The sequence below is a fragment of the Amblyomma americanum genome, chromosome 9 (genome assembly GCF_052857255.1).
Source record: "Amblyomma americanum isolate KBUSLIRL-KWMA chromosome 9, ASM5285725v1, whole genome shotgun sequence".
NCBI lineage: Eukaryota > Metazoa > Arthropoda > Arachnida > Ixodida > Ixodidae > Amblyomma > Amblyomma americanum.
This window is the reverse complement of record NC_135505.1, coordinates 93,254,511-93,271,880: the sequence shown is the minus strand read 5'-3', so window position 1 is coordinate 93,271,880 and position 17,370 is coordinate 93,254,511. Positions and strand designations below refer to the sequence as shown.

At 44.7% G+C, this 17,370-nt stretch overlaps 1 protein-coding gene across 50 annotated transcripts in view; it reads right to left on the bottom strand.

Annotated features, from left to right (window-relative positions):
• Nucleotides 1–851: 851 nt before the first annotated feature.
• The window catches only part of LOC144103794 (CUGBP Elav-like family member 2), a 541,184-nt gene continuing 524,665 nt past the window's right edge, over nt 852–17,370 (bottom strand). For all 50 annotated transcript variants that reach the window (XM_077636467.1, XM_077636478.1, XM_077636494.1 and 47 more), the window contains 2 exons: nt 17,068–17,256; nt 852–9,665 (listed from right to left, as the gene is read on the bottom strand). In XM_077636467.1, coding sequence (XP_077492593.1) covers nt 17,129–17,256 — 128 coding nt within the window. In that variant the 3' untranslated portion in view covers nt 852–9,665; nt 17,068–17,128. The remainder of the gene's footprint in view (nt 9,666–17,067; nt 17,257–17,370) is intronic.

Genomic DNA, 17,370 nt, shown 5'->3' with positions numbered 1-17,370 from the left:
AAAACTCAAGCATGGATATTTTCATAAAAATGTTTTAAAAAAAAATAACCTTCAAGAACTTGCGTACAGCGCATACAAAAATCGATGAGCATTATTGCACTCCTTAACAGGCAGTATTCATGCCTAAAAATGATTCTACTCAGACATTCGTTACGAAATGCCGAAGAGATGAGATAGCAATCGCAGAAAAAGAAAAGCCGAGAAAATAAAACCGTAAGTTTACTCCCTCGTTTGTCGGCTCGAATGCTTTGCTTTTTGGTCGCTGCAGACATGCGGCATTGCAATAACGGAAGCTGTGATCTCTCCTAACATGGCGATACTTAGATGGTGATGCTCTGTTGTAGGGCAACCCGGTGGAATTCACCATGTGCCGGGACCACCCCCGAAGCGCGATTCCTCTCGCATTCGCTATCTGTTCAGTCTGCATCTTCGTCTTGTATGCGCGCAGTGTCTTGCCATGACCTAACAAAAACCCCTACGATAGTGAACACACTGATAATAATTGCACTCTCAGGCCTCCAATTGCTAGTTTTATTTTTGGGGAATTACCAACTTTAATTGGCCAATAAAACCTGATGAGAAAAAGAGGGTGTTAAACTGCAAACATTACCAGGAATATGGGACTGCTCCAGCAGTGCTGCTAAGCCTAGCAACGAACTTCCACTCAGTCACTCTCTCTCACGTCATAGACCATATCTAAGCGCCTTTTTTGAATGTTCAAAGCCATGCGCCACATAGTGGCAGCCAAGGGAACTAGAAGCACTTGTCCCAAATTCTGGTGATGAAAGTGGCATACTTGTGCCAGCACAGGCACTAAGAAGAAAAAAAAAATGACACTGGACACAGCACAATGCGTTTCCATTACTTTGGGTGTTTTTATTCAAATTCTTGTAACCCGAAAGAAAAAATAATAGCCTCTCGGTGCAGCATTGCGGTCAGCACTAAATGAACAAGGTTGTGTGTACACAACTCCATGACTCCAAGACATGAACAGAAAATGAGAATAAAAAGAGGGTGGGTGGACAGAGAATGAGAATGTTAAAGAAAAAATGACTGGGGCACACAGCGGATGCTCCAACAGTGAAAACGGGCTTTTTCGCAGAGCCCACGACATAAAGGCAGGGCATGAGGAAAGAGCCAAGCGATTTAGCCCAGTACTCTCTCTTTCCTTGCTTTACACAGGCATCAGCAAGGCTATGGTGTGGCTTCTTCGTCCTTACTTTTCCTAAAGGGGAGTACAATTTGCACTCTGCAAAGAGTGTTCGTAGAAACAAAGGCATGGTGCAGCCAGCCGCACCCCTTTTGGTGAACACCCTTGTAAGGGAGTAAATTGAAATTCCCCCCCTTTTTTAACAAATAGTGCGCCCTGAATGGATTACAACAAATGGGACAACAGAGACACTCCTAGCGGTTCTGTAATTTCTCATCCTGGTTAAAAAGGCGGACATCACACTGATACAGCATATGGCTCCGTATGAGAATTCTGAAAAAAGTTGAGCTGAAGTACAAAAAGTTGGAGGACAGCTCGCTTTGACACGCAAAGGGTGGATGCTTCCCATAACTGCAACAGCAACGGTCACTGCATTTTTAGTCTATGTAGGCATTTTTGTCACAAGATGGCTCACTACTGTGCGTCGGTCCTATAAACGCAATAAAGACGGGTAACTTTTTAAACTTCTGTCGTTCTCAGAGCGACGAGGCAGACTTCTGGACATTCGAAGCATTAGGAAAAAAAACACACGCACTCACTAATCGCAGTACGCAACTTACAGTAGCAATAGTGTGTTGCACAATTGTACAAAAAAAAAAATGCCTCCAAAGTTTCAAAGAGCGAAACACCCACTAAGAAGCAATGGGAGGTGTTAAGCTTGGTAACGGCAGGTCTTTGGAGCAGAGGTTAATACGTCTATTGCAGTGAGTAAAACGAAGTGGAAGGGAGAAGCATGAAATTTTACTGAGCTCTGGGATAGAATGAAGTTTCAAAGAAGGTTGAAATATGTGACATCATAAAATTACGTACTTGCTGCCACATCTTCAAGGTGCCATTATAGCGATAATGCAGTTAAGCATACTGTTCCAATCAGGAGAGAACAACATAGCCTGGCCAACTAGGGCAAATTTAGGACTGCACCAATTATATTCCGAAAATTGAATGGATGGCTAGCATGCAAGATTCTATTATTGTGGAGAACTATGAACATAAGCTGTTATGTTTGAGTTTTGCCAATTGGATAGAACTAATAAAAGTAACTAACAGAACAATGGAAGCTGTTTTGTCCTGAAAGGCTCAGTGAAAGCATGCATTGTGATGGTTGCTACAGTAACGGAACTGAATACAACACAGTCTATGCAGCACGTGGACGTGACACCGTCGACTAGGCACCACTGCCACGAAGCTGCACATACACGAATGCTTGCGGCAAAAATTACAAAGCCGAAGATTTGAAACAACAGCCCATTGTCTGTAACTGCCGCTCTACCAGTTTTCCCCTTCCATGCAGCCACTCTGCACATGCACGTCTCTCCTTCTAGGACCTTTCCCTACCTCCACTGGCTAAAAATAAACCGCCAGCTTATACCACACCTGCAGTTGGCACCTCGCGAAACCTGGTCACAATGACGCTTATGCACGTTTGTTTTTGCAGGAGACAAATTTTCGTGCACTCCTCAAAGGGCGCCAAACATTTGAATAACGCCAAATGCAGAGGCAGCAGCCTTTTGTTCCAGGATGCGCTGTTTGCTTCAATTGCCAGAAAGGCACCGGAACTTTCTAATGAAGCCTTCCGCTAGTGAAAGCAATCCATGGACTTTGCCAATGGTTCAGGGCAGCTTACGGTTAACCACCATGTGCTCCATCCACTCCATCTGTCCAAAGCCGCTGTCCTCAAAGCCGGTATCCCCAGACCATCTAGGACTGCCTGTCGGTTTTTGTCACATGCGTACTTTAACATCTATGCGACACCATGCAGTCTTAAGCCAAATTAACAAGAACGTGGTATTTTTCACCTCAAAGAGAGGAATAAGCTCACAGAAGGCTAAAGCATAGGGAGCGCAAGGGGAGGAAAAAAAACGAAAACAAAATGAAAACGGCAAAAAAAGAATAGAAAAAAGAAAAACGAAGGCCATCTTAAGGGCCCAACTCTTTTTTGTCTTCAGGTACAAAAATAATCGCCTTTGCACTGTGTAGAAACACGTAATGCTCTTCTCCTCCAACCGCGACCCTTATATTTTCTTACTTTTTTTTCTTATGTCTTAGTCGTACGTCACGCACACACACACGTGGTAAATTTCACTTAGCTGTTTGTTTTTTTTCACACACAAATACACATCACGATTCACAAACATGAATGGGGAGCCTTTCAGGATGGAGGAAAGGAGCGGGGTGGGCACATGTCAAGAAGAGCCTCGCTTTTTCTTTTCTCAAGGCATATAACTCTCTATGAACTGACTATATATCCTGTCTTCGACAATTGAAATGAAGAGGGAAGCGTTAACAGAGTGAAAACGCCACCTAGTGTCGCAACTCTCGAGTTAAAAACAGTGTTCAGTGTGAAAGCGCGTGTCTAACCGTGTGTGTGTGTGTGTACTGGTAAGGTGGCGAGGGCTACAACGTGCTCGTTTTTGTGTTTTTGTTGTATCTGCGGTGTGATGATCGGTGTTCCGGTAATGACAGTGCACACTAGAGGGAGCCACGCTCAGTCGAGTACCGTGACGCCACGGACGCCATTCTCGCGCACTACTTGTAGCACTTCAGGGAGCTGTGCGAGACAAGCGTTTAAGACATGCGCGCAGCCTCCTGCCATGCTTATGACACATATGCTTGAGTTGGGGAATCTTTACCCTTTCTGCAAGACAAGTGCTGAAGTCCTCCACGAGGTTGTTAGAAGTAACCTCACTACATTACACCTTCGAAGGTAACCTTTGGCAGGACTGGCCCTGATTGCACTTTGACGTGAAAAACTAGCATTCCCGTTCTCAGCAACATACTGGGAACCGACAAGGTTAAAGTGCCCAAGAACTTGCCCAACAGCGTCCTAATAGTAGGCTATCTTAAATTTACCTTTGAAATTGACTCTTCCAATGTTTTACCACCAATTCACTTCAAATAATTCAGCAGGCTTTAAAACCATCTGGGCTATACAAATAGTGTCACACTGTATGTAAAACCTCCCGAGAGCACTTGACATGGCGATTTTTCTGAAGTGGACAACACTCCTTGAACCGCACTGCATATCAGTGCTTGCTCCCAGTTTTTGAAAAACCCTTTGTTGCGCGTTATTTTGAGTGTGTGATGTGTGACTGTGGCTACGCCTTGTTGTCAACATTAATTCCACTGCCAGAGGATACCGCATATTGGCATGTGACATGCTTGCCGTTTATACATGCTCTAAAGTTTGGTCATGTCATCTTGCATCAAGACACGTTAAACACACAAAGATAACTGCTGGCTTCCTTTGAATGACATCAGAAGAAAAGCTGGTGCCATCTTTTTTTTTAAAAAGGTATGCTCTTTTTGCCTCAAGACTTGCTAAATGAAATAAAAAATGAAAACTAGAACAGGCTACAAATGTTGCTTGCGAAGGGTGCTTCGTCTTTACTATACACAAGGCGGTTATTTAAAAATAGATGATTAACACAAATTGATTCAAAAACCTACGAACTCTTTTTGGACAAACCCGAGCGCCAAAGCATAATAAAGACGGCACGTGGAAACCGACACTTAAAGCGAATAAATTAATTTAACATCGATGCAAGAGAACACGCGTACAGCAGGGCTCGGGAGGTCACAGTTTCAAAAAACGACAGGGAGGAGTTTGATTTTTTGCACGGAACTGGGTCGACCACCACACCACAGGCCCATTTTGTCACCAACATCGGGCCGGACAACGAACGGAGACGATGAACGCACGCCACAAAAAACGGTCGTCAAATACTTTCTTCGCTTGTCAGCGTGTGCTGCGGACCATCTGCGCTGGCACGCACAAACACGCACACACATGAAAACAGTGACATTAATATTTTTTTTTTTGGTATCTTGCGTCTCAAGCGTTTGGCACAAATATACTTCTTGCACGCTCATCAGTGAGACACAGCACGTCACAGGCGACAAAGTTGTGTTCCATATCCAAGAGGATTTCCGTATGCAGCGGCCTAACTCGTTTAGCTCTTACCGAACTGTCGTTATCACTCGTTACACTATACCACCATTGCCAACACCACCCTGGCCCCTCCTGAGGTCAGCGCTATAGGACCAAAGAACCAGAGTGTGAGAACAGTCGTTGAGTAAGCCAGTGCCTCGGCCTAGTGGCAAAGGTCATTTATGATAAGTCAATGCTGACACCGCAAATTGCCTGCCCATCCAACAGTGTTGGTCGGATGAACAAATACCTCACTAAACGCTTTGTGACTGCGCCTTCAAAAAGCAACCGAGCTAATAGCCGCACCTGCTGAGATGACCAGAGTATGCTGCTCCAAACACTTAAAAGCTGTAGCCAACAAGCCAAAAGTACACGTTACCCGAATCAATGCCTTCAGTATTTTTCAGTGTCTGTCGCATGAGCCGAAGATGACGATTCACATCCTTTCCCATTCCTCTCTCCCACTCTTCTCAGCTTCTTTTCGCCAGACTCCCTTCTCCTCCTCTACCTTGCTACCTCGCACCGCCTTGTGGAGCCTATAGGAAGCACAACATGGCACTGCAACTTGAGTGACATAAGGCAAGGCTCCTGCCGGAGCGTGCCGCATCGCAGATGACTGGTGACGAGGAGTCTACGCTGCTTCCATGGAAAATCAAAACCTGACAGCCACTGAAAAAACAGAAGGCATTGCCTGTTCCAATACTGGCCAACCAGCCACAAAAAAAAAGTCTCTGAAGGCTGGGGGTACACCCCTCAAAACAGGCGTTGAACTATTCCAGCAAAATATAATAAAATGCGCAGCGTTTGCAAAGTGTCTGCTCAGTCCCCTTTTGCCTCCAGGCTGTTGATGAATGCACTTCCTGCTTGGCTTTCCCCATGAACTACACTCGAACGGTGTGCAAATGGTTAAAGCACGAAGGCCAAAACCATGAATTCCATCAAGCTCTGTACACCTGACAAAGAAGGGTCAGTTCTGGATGCTGATTGGTCTGTACAAGTCGCACTGGTGAACTGGTGTCCGCGAAGAGGATAGCGGGATGTAGAGGGTGGATGCTAAAGTGTTGAGATTCCAGAACATTTTAGACGCGTTGATCCCTTTGCAAGCCGTAGCAGGCGACAAAGCAGCAAACATTACTGGTAAGAACCAAACAGATGCACCAGACATCAGAGTGCCAAGCAATTTTGTAGAACATGACACAAACGTGGTCAGTGGAAACAAACAAGTGATGCGCTACCACTGGCTCCCAACTTAACTGAGGTACAGATGTCAGTAGGTATAGTCTCAGTCAAAAGTTTGTGGACCGCTGCGGCTGCAGCCAGAGCCGCAGCTAGGTTGTGTGCACCAGGAGGCGTGCCCCTCTAGCTCTCGCAAGGCCTCGCATTCAGCAAAGAGTGAAATGGACATGCCTCCTTGACCAGTACAATGGCATTCCTGCTCTGACTACAGTTGCAGTGGACTACGAACTTGTGACAAAGCCTGTACACTCTACCTTAAATAAAATATACGCTTTAACTAAATCTGTTTCTACAAGTCGACTTTAATCCATTCCACGTCTAATCCTTCACAATGCATCCTGAGACGTGCCAAACAAGCTTAGCAGATAAAGAACTGTGCTCTTAACAGAAATTAACGAGCAATAACTGTTCAAGCCTTCATCATTTTATGACGATTTGCTAAAGGATAGGGCTCAAACTGAAACGTTATCAGTCCATACCTGCTGGGAATGAAGACTGCACAGAGCTAACTTGCTGTAACAGAAAAAAAAAACTAGCTATTTGCTTAGCTTTACTAACATGAGACAAAACATACAACATATCCCTTTACGATAAGTAAACACATCCTGCTGAACAAACCTGCACAGACAGAGCATTTTAAAGCCTTTGCGATGGCACAGCTTATGTTTTGTAAACAATGAACAAAAAATTAATGCGCTGACATTGCGCAGGTGCCATTTCAATTTTGTCACACAATACATCGGAAATTCTGACAGAAAAAAAAAAAAAGAAACATGACAGACAAGGAACAGAGACGGAAAATTGCAACTGGCCAGGATAAGAACTGGACAAAGATAATGGAGAACAATACAAAAACTCCTATATTACACTGTTACTAAGGGTTACCATTATGCATACCCTGACTGAAAAATGTGAAGAAAAAAAAAACACCACACACACATACATAGTGAAAAATTTGCAACCACAAACTACACGGGAACAAAAACAAAAATTAAGAAAGGTGCAATCGCTTGAACAAAAAAAAAGTCGATGCAACAAATGAAAGAGAAACGAAAAATTTAAAGAACAAAAAAAAACGATTACACAACACCAACCACTAGAAGAAAAAAAAACTTTTTTTTTCATTAACCATCACGTGCCACAGACACCGCCACACGTGTATCGAATAAACCTTGTAATCCTTCTACGTTGACAACCACACACCAAAATATAAACAAACGAGCAAAAGACAAGAAAAAGGAAAACGCCCGATCAAGCAAACAAAACAGCTCGGCTGGACACGTCTCGATGAGAAATTAAAAAGCACACATACCAAAAAAAAGAGGGGGGGGGGGGGGGGAGAACGTATCTGCCGGTTGCTGTTTGCTGCAAGCGTTCACATTTCAGCTCTTCTAAACCATCGTCTAGCCAACTGCCAACACGAAACACACCACACCACCCCTTCTCGACTCGTCAACACTTGACATTGAAAACAAAACAGAAAAAAAAAAAAAAACGTTCAACACCTCAGAACCATGCGTGTCACAGGCAGGTCCTCTTTTTTTTTTGGCAGGTCCCAAGACAAAAACTTCAAACGAGAAAAACGAAAGAGAAACACTGACGGCGACTACTCTTGCTTCAACACGCCATCACAAGACAATTTGCACTTTTTCATATTTTACTGTAACCATGAGGAAGGACCCTCACCTGCCAGAAAAAAAGCTGCAATGACACTAGTTAAACAAATTGCACGCACATGCTCGCAGAAAGACAGTCCAGAAAAATGGTGTGTCACCAATGGGAACCAATGTGTGAACCACAGGGCCCACGAACCAGGCCATGCAGTAGTTTTGGATTCACGTGCTCGGGCATGCGACTTGCCCTCGTGTAACAAAGACTCATAGAAAGGAAGTCAGAATGCGCGACCCCCGCAAGTCCAGTGGGCAACCCAGCGTGGACCAGAAGCCAGAATGGACTGTCAAACAAGTGATCTACCACCACAGTCACAGTAACCAATATTCAACCCAATCTCGAATCCAATTCAGTCCAAAGCGCCATCCAATGATCTTCACTTGAGCCAGCCACAGATCACGCCTTATGTTCAATAGTTGGTAAGCCACAGAATTACTTGTGAGGCCCCAAACGGTGAAACACATTGCCTGGTTCGTGAGCTGCTCACCCTAGGCAGTTGGTCCACTCATGAAAGAGACAAGTTTACAAAGCTACAAAAGCAAGCTCTCTGAGCTATAACTAAGGCTTACACATCACAGTGTCCACACAACATGAGAGTGACAGTGAACGTCACGGTGTGGGAAGAGATGGTCTATTACCAAAAAAAAACAAAACAAAATGTGACACAAGATGGCTACTACGCAGAATTCTGGAAGCATGCATGTGTGTATGCCGAGTGAAGGCTTCCCTTCTTTCAGAAGAAGGCCTTCTTTCTTTCTGTGGAAAGGGAATAGCCTAATCCATTCGCTACTTCCTCCCGTTTGATGATTGGCGTGTGATAGATACAATTTGGCAAGCCAGTGAAAGCAGTGACAAATTGCAGAACATGGGTAAATACAAAAAACAGTGGACAAACAATGGTCAGCTCGTCTGACAAACTCTGGGCTGACAGCCCTGGACACAGCTAAAACTTTCTGCGGGACCAACTGCCAGGAAGCAAGCATTGTCGGAGGTTCTCGACCCTAAATGAAATCTACAAGCATGGGGTCGGAAAAAAAAAAAACAGGCATAAAACAAGACGGCACACCTCCCTGCTTTTCCAGGGTGCGCACACACGCTGTGAATAACGAAAAGCACTGGCAACACAACGAAGAGGAAGTCTAAAAAAAAAGCCAAAACAGAGGTGGCGAACAGCAACAGGCCAGGGCACACAAAACATTTTCTACTAAGCCGTGGCTAGAGTCTTTCGTCTCAATGTCTCTCTCGGTTGCCCTCGCTTCTCCAAAGGTGAGAGGAGCGGCGTAGTGGGGGAGGGTGTCGTACCATTGCGGCACTACTGCCAGCCGCAAAAAAGAGAGGGAAAAAAGAACGAGGCACCACCAAGCTGAGAGCCGCAGATCGTGGTGGTCGTTTCCCTCCTCTTTCCTTAAACGCCCTCGCTGCATTTCTTCCTCTTCCCATTTTGGTTTCCTTTTAGCATCCCGTTATCGCTCACTTTGCTCCATAGAAAGAAAAAAGAAGTCTCTGCCAGGCTGCGCGCACACTGGGAGGGTGAGGTTGTGGTGCTGGCGTGCGAACGCATGTGTGCAGGCTTAAGCCCAGGACTGCTCACGTGACACAGGACAGGAGACAATGAACGTTCTAGAAGAGAACCGGTTGAAGAGAAAGGGAGGAGGGGGAAACAAAACAGAACTGTTAAGGGATACCACAGACACACACAAGGAAACAAACATCTCAGTGCAGTGGCACTGACACAGCAGCACCGCTGCTCCACTACTGCTGCACCACTACCACCGAACCGCTATCACTGCATCGATACCACTGCAATACCACCGCACTGCTACCACCACCTCGATTCCACTGCACCTATACCACTGCACCACTAGCACAGCATCAATACCACTGCATCGATGCCATTGCATTCATGCCACCACACCGCTATACCGCATCGATACCACCGCACTGCTACCACTGCATTGATACCACCACGTCAATACCACCGCACCGATACCTCTGCACCGCTACCGCCGCATCGCTAGCACTACATCGATACTGCTGCAATGGTACCACTGCACCAGCACTACTTGACTGATGCAGCTGCACTGACAATGCTCCAGCAGCACTGCTGCATCGGTACTGCCACTCCACCGAAGTCACCAGCACATCTAAAACTTGGCACTATGAGTGCACCAAAGCATGTCCAAATGCATGCGAGGATAGTGGCTATGGCCTCAGCGGAGTAGTTGGCATTGCGCTAAGGCGTTCTAATCACAGCGGATGAGTTGTTGGAGCTAAGGCAGGAAGGTATACCTGAAGATACCGGATCAAACTGATTAAGGCAGTCGTATCATGATCTACGAGGAGCTCTGCTGCCCATTTATAATTGCCATATACTAATGAATAAAATCCGTATCAAGGGAGGCCTTTGCACTATGAGGTACAAAGTAGAGAAGGTCTGCGGATTCATTTTTACTACTTGGGGCTCTATTGACATGCATAGGAGATTTGGCACAAGCGCATTTTTGCATTATGGTTGCTGTGGCCAGAAATCAACCGACAAAAAACATCTTGGCAGAATGATACAGCTCATAAACCATAGTGGTGGCTGTCATCCTGCAATTAGGCAAACTGCCATTAGCATAATAATGACGGAGAAGGCAAAAGGAGAGATGTTCTTAATATGAGATGTTTAACCAAGCTGGCTCTTCCTCACAGAAGGAAGTGGCTAAAAAAGAGGGGCCAAAAATGCTTTCCAAAAGGCATATGCAAACAAACGATAAAAAAAGGATAACTTTATCAATTTGTTTATTCAATTTAACCTCAAAGGGAGACGCTGGTCTTGAAATGAACATTTTTATTATTAAAGATATTGCAATGAAATTGGGTGTGTATATGTGTTTCTTCGTGCTTCAAAAATATGATTAGTTTCAGTATATCTCAATTTACAAGAAAATAACTGAAGCCTATATAGTTAAATTCTTACAGGTCGTTAAGACACTTTTTTCTATATTTTTGGTTTCGCTTGAAATGGGACTGAAGTCAGAGACCTGCCATCTGGAGCTATGCTATTTATATTGCTGTTGAAGTACGTCACCTTATAAAAATGTTAAATTTTGTTCAAGCACCATATTTGTAGTTAGGCGACATTGTGGTTTATGAAATTTGAAATCTTTGACTTGGTAAAACAAAAATCGCATAGCTTCACAGTTTAGATCCTTCTGAATTCGACTGTATAAGATTAATTGAAATTGCACGATAGAAACATAATAAAAACTTCCTTAAGGCTAATCGTGTTGGCAAAAACATGAAGCTGAGAAAATTGTATTTGAAGTGCATGCGCCACCCATTTGGAGGTCGTAGTAGAGGCCTCAAAGAACAGTGGACTGCGGATGTTCCAAAAACATAACATTAGTCAATAATACCAAGTAGTGGGGAAGGGGACTAACTTTCAAACAAGACCAAGATGGCAGCCATCGGGGATGTGGTTGTGGGAAGCGATGGGTGATGAGTCCTGCCGCGTTTCGCTCCGAAAACACCAATTCTGGGCTCCGTAGGCACGAACTACGTAGATATTTCGGTAGTTGGATGTCAGAATTAGACCTTAAAACTTTTGGAGCAGGAATGTTAGAGTCTATTGATCTCGAATGTGCCGTTTTGCAAAATTGAAATTTTTGCATTTTTTTCATCATTTCAATACCTGCGTCTCTCCTTGGCCCTCTATCAAGTGTAAAGTAAGCCTAGAACTAACGTATAAAAATTAATTTTGTATAAGGACACAATGAGAGCCAAAATAACAGCTCATGTCAGACTTGAAGTAGGCTACCAGTGGTGGAAATAAATGCAAACACGGTTGAAACAGTTGGAGCAAAGTGAACCGGTGAGTGAAGAACCGGTGAGCGAGACACTGGTGAGTTGTGAGCTGTAACTTCTCACTGGCTGCCTTCTTGCCTTAGCCTGAGAGACCTGCAAGGTCATCTCCAACAGTGACCTTCGTACAAAGTGGCAACTGCACATCACATGTGCCGAGATGTGCACACAAAAATAAATCAGACTGGGGGAAACAAACATGAAACATTCACAACACACTTCCACAAACACCACTGAGTGTTTAGCCTCAACTGTGTGTGTGCTTAGCATGTGCAACAAGGAATGTTTGCAGCGCAACCCACTGCCTCACTGGTTGTTGGCACTGCTGAAATAATGCGCCAGAGTTTAAATAGTGCTTGCTCGCATAACTTGAGCCCTCACATAATTTGTGCAGCCCTAATTATTTACCTAGGTTTATAAAAAGAGGCTTTTACTTGAACATTTTATGCTCCTTGTTGTGCCTGACCACCAGCATGCACGAGGGCGCATGGAAGGCAGGCTTGGGAAGATCGGTGCGGCTGCATTGCTGTATGCAGCTGCGAAACGTGCTAGTGGCTAGAAGACACAGACATGCTACCTCCCGCCCTCCTCTAAAGAAATAAAGCGTAAGCTCCGCCTTAAAGGTATGATGCGATAGCGTTAATGGGTCCCTTCAGCAGCCTGGGGTCCTCTTTGTGTACCACTTCACCTAGATCCTGCCTACATGCCCATATATGCGGAATTGTTCGTTGTCTACTTTACATTCATAGATCACGGGGAGTGGTGCAGCAGTCACTCGTGCTGGCGGTCACTTTCCCGGACAAGCAGTTGCGAGAGAAAACTGCATGTAACCTCCGGCACACACCGGTATCCAAAACTACTGAATAGTTCGCTGTTCGATTTGCTGCTAGCCAGGTGGACCACACGCGAGAGCACTGTTTTATTGCCTTTTATCTCCTTTTGCACCTGATTGCAGGCTTTGCGATCGCATTGGTTTTTTTTTGCTCTGCGAGGAGTGCGACTTGAGGAGTCAATGTATAGACGGCAATAGGCAGCATATATTGCACGTCACGAGCACTATAGAGCTTTTTAGGACATGTTCGCGAAATCTCCGCGTAATCTGCGCACCCCCTTTTTTGAAGCCTTCATGGAAAGAAAAAAAAGTGCGCAAATTACGCGAGTAAATACACTAATTTTTTGGGACATGGGACTTGATATTATGCCATATGAAGACAAGCTCTTTTGCTCGACAGTGCCAAGTGCTCAGTGCTGCTAGAGCAGCCACACGGTGCCGAGAAACAGCTTTGAGAGGTGCCCCTTCCACAAGTGACGTCCCACTGATGGAATTTTTTCTCAGACACAACACACATACACACACATATAATAAATATGTCCGCACAAAAAAATCTGGCAGCTCGCCCCAAATGGCCAGCAGAGCCCAAAAGAAAGGCTTCCTTCCCTGGGCCACAAGCACGCCACACGGGGCACATGTGGCTATGCACTAGCACATGTGTCCTCAAAGGAGGATGGGAAACTGACACACAAAACCTACTTTAACCCTTTGACACGCCATTCATTTTTTGACATCGACATGAAATATTTTATCCCCATAAATACCGTATTTACTCGCGTAATGAACCCACTTTTTTTCGAAAAGTTAACATCAATTTGAGGGGAGGGTTCTTTAGGCGGGAAAAAGGTTTCAACAGATCTTTTTGGAAGAGTCGATATTTCATATCATACCTCCGTCCGTCCTTCCGTCATCAACAAATGTGCGCGGTCAGACGGGTTCGTGCTGCTGGTGTTTAGCAGCGTTCACTCTGACGGGATCCAGCAATTTTGCGGTAGCCGGCGGTGCCAGCCATTCACATCGTGAACATGCTGAACACCGGCCCTGAAGGTCAAGTGCGCATTCTTTTACACGAGGTTAAAAAAACACACAGGACGGTGGCGAGTGCGTAATGCGAATGACTATGCAATGTGTTGGCGCTCTGCCGAGTTCGCCGAGCACACAGCGTTCTCCCCCCCTCCCCCACCCCTCTGGCAAGAGCTTTCCTCAAAAGATAAACAAGTGGTGGTGTTATGGGCAGCGGGCAGCATCTTGTTGCGCTGCCAAGGAGTGCGCTGCGGAAGGCACGAAAACTGAGGAACCAGCTACAAAAAGCTAAAGGCTGAAAAAAAAAAAAAGTAAATTCTGACCAACAAAAGTGGGTGGCAGGTTTCATCATGTGAGTGGGTCCATTATGCGAGTAAATACGGTAGTACATTCAGGCCTTAAGAAAGGCAAACTGTTAGTCGTCCAGTACAAAATACTAGTGAATGATTTTTTTGCAGCGATGTGCAAAATTTCTACAAAGTGCCATGATCAATTGTGGAAATAAAAGCACATTATGCTTGAAATTGCAAAAAAAAAGTTCCTAGTACTGGTCACAAAATAGGTCGGCCAAAATAGGTGGACGAAGTGCTTATTTGCAAGATGAAAGATGCAAAATTCAACTGAAAGAATGGAATCACTGCTGGGCACCCGCCCACTTTCGGAAAACACTGTGGGTTTGCTTCGTACTCAACTCTCTACACAGCGTGTCAAAGAATTAAACCGCAGCTTGAGCTCACCGAGGAATGACTCAGGTGGGATAACCAGGATGGGCTCTCTTTTCCTGCCACTCATGATTGGTCAGGCAAAACACCTGTCATCAGTGCCACATTTTATTTGGAAGGTATAAGCGCATACTTTGAGCGAAACTTCAGCTTGCTACTAAAAATAGGAGCTTGAGAACAATGGCTGAAATTTTCTAAAGAAATCTCTTCAAAGTTTGAACCAAGAGGCTCATGATGCCATAGAACATGCGCAACAACGTCTGTTATCCACATATATTTAGTTAAGGTTCTTCTAACTTCTTTATTGCTTTAATGGTCATGCAAACATCTCTATCAGGTTTATGGATGTCTATCAGACATTCTTCGGTCATATAAAAAATAATGACAGAAAGAATCGATTTTAATCTGCCCTTTATGAAAAAGTTCTTTCCTCTGCAGGCAGAACAGCAGTAATGCACATCAGCACCTGCCAGTGGTTGTTGTAAAAAACATTCTTTTTCTTGCTTTTTTCCCCTTTTTATGACACAAACACACTCATAAAAGACACAAAAAAAGGATCGAATGCCAAAAAGGACAATAAGCCATGCTCTTTTCCAAGCTCCACTATGTGAGAACTCCAGCTCTTTTTGCTCAAATGAATACATTATGATTAAAGATCTCAGTTTGAGGAAGCTATGATGGGCTGACATCCAGCATCACGCTACTGACTTACCCTTAACTGCTTCGAGACAACGCTTTTATCAGAATGTTTCAAAAAATATAGTATACTAACTGCTAACCTTTCATGTTCCCTTTGTAACCTAACATTTGTTGATTCAGAGAGCACAAGAATGACACGAGCATTTTTGATGCGACTCAAGCTGAATCAAGATTCACACAAGCCCACTGGGACTACATTAAAATGTTGCCGTTCAGAGACGCTGCGCAAAAACTGAGATGGTTATTTGTTTACTATGCATTGGAAAATGCCTATAGGACACCGGTATCATGCACCACGAATCATGTTTGCTGGCTCTCCGATGCACTCACTTCCATCTTCCGACTCCTTTAGACATTCACTTCCACACTTGCTAACTGCCCCATATACTAAGCCATTGCCTCTGAGTCTCTGAGAAAAGCACAACTCTGAAAGCACCCTGAACCTGAGAGCAACTGTCTCTGAAAAACTGTCGGAGAACCGTTAGCACTTACAGAGAACTGTAAGCATGTGCTTGATGGCAGCTCTTCTATGCGTTTGTCCTCGTGACTCAAGACATGCGAGTCGTTGGCCACATATTTGCTGCCTTTGCTTGCGCTGTTATGTAACTTTATTTGTATTCAGTTGCTGGTTGTGACCATAGCAGTAGAATTTGAATGTGTTTTGGCTAGTTTCACTCAAAATTTCGAAAATACTGTAACAAAAAACAAGCCAGCCACTTTATGACCAATGTGGCCCATTAATGGTTCTTTAGGTTCAATTTTGAAGTACCTTTAGGTTCAATTTTGAAGTAAACTGAAGGTTAGGGAGCAATCACTCATTAGCATCCACGTAAGACTCCACTACTGCAATCTACTCCACCTTGCGGGTGTCCCCTAAATACTCTCGACTATACTGAAGGCTTTGTAGGCCGACTACTTTTCCCAGATAATAAGAATGCCCTCTCAAACAGCTCTCAAAAGAGAACCCCTGATGTCTAACTCTTGCACTGGCAGCAGTGTCACAGAAGTCTCACAAAAGGGCTCGGTGGCTTAAGCGAATCTTTAAAAGACATGCGTGAGAAAGACCAATACGTTCTGTCACAGGCACCATCCCCATGTCAAAAGCATGGCCATTCCGATTCACTGTACCTCTGGTGACATTTGCCTTCTCTGGACAAGTGTAGCTGCACATGAATCAACAAGCTCAGATAAACTGAGATGGCAGGAATATAAACTCCATTTGCATAAATGGCTGGGTAATGTGAAGTATGGCTAATGAGTACACTCATTAACTGAAAGGTTAGAGACACCCAATTTTTCAGCATGTATGCTTTTTTCCTTCGCAATGATGCAAAAGACAATAAGCAAACATGGATCACCACGTGAAATAAAGCTCGCACCCACGATACAATTTGTAACTGACTCTAGGTAGTTTTACTTTCGGTTTCAGTATTCAAACAGTGCCTAAAATATCATAATTAGGTTTGAGATCGTGTAAAGCACACAGATACTGCAGTACACTAACTGTTTGTTCGCTCGCTGCCATTCAAGGCGCTGGAGTGGGCTAGCATAGGAGTTGGAGCGGATTATAACAATGAGGCAGCAAATATATTCCAGTTTATGCACGCTTCATGAGGCCTCGAAATTACTTATGATTTCACAGCCACTGTTTGGCCGCTGAAACCAAAACCGGAACTGCATCGGACAAGAAACTCAATTACAAATTATTTAACGGGTGTAGGCAAACTCCAAGTGGTAGCCCATGTCTTGCACATTATTGCACAGAAAGAACACACAATCAACAATTGAGTGTCTCTGCCTGGAAGATCTGCAGCTACTACTCCGGTGCCAAGCACTCTCTGACGTGAAGCTAGACAGAGAGAGGGGGGAGGGGGACAAAAGAGGAGGAAAGGGGGCTTACCCAGGCATCTGCTGGGTGTCCGCCTAGAGTCAAGAGGGGTGGGATCGGTCAGGTCAACGTCTCAGTAGGGCTTGCTGGCGTCTTTCGACCGCTTGAGCTGCACTTTGAGTCGCTTGGTGCCAATCTGGAAGCCATTCATGGCCTGAATGGCCGCTTGCGCACTTAGGGAGTTGTCGTAGCTCACAAAACCTGCAAGTGAAAAGGAGGGAAGCATTGCGAGATGCAACGCCCACACTTTCCCCGGCAGACCACTAAAACAGATGCAGCAGTGGAAACAGTGTTTTCTTACTTCCTCGGCCTCCA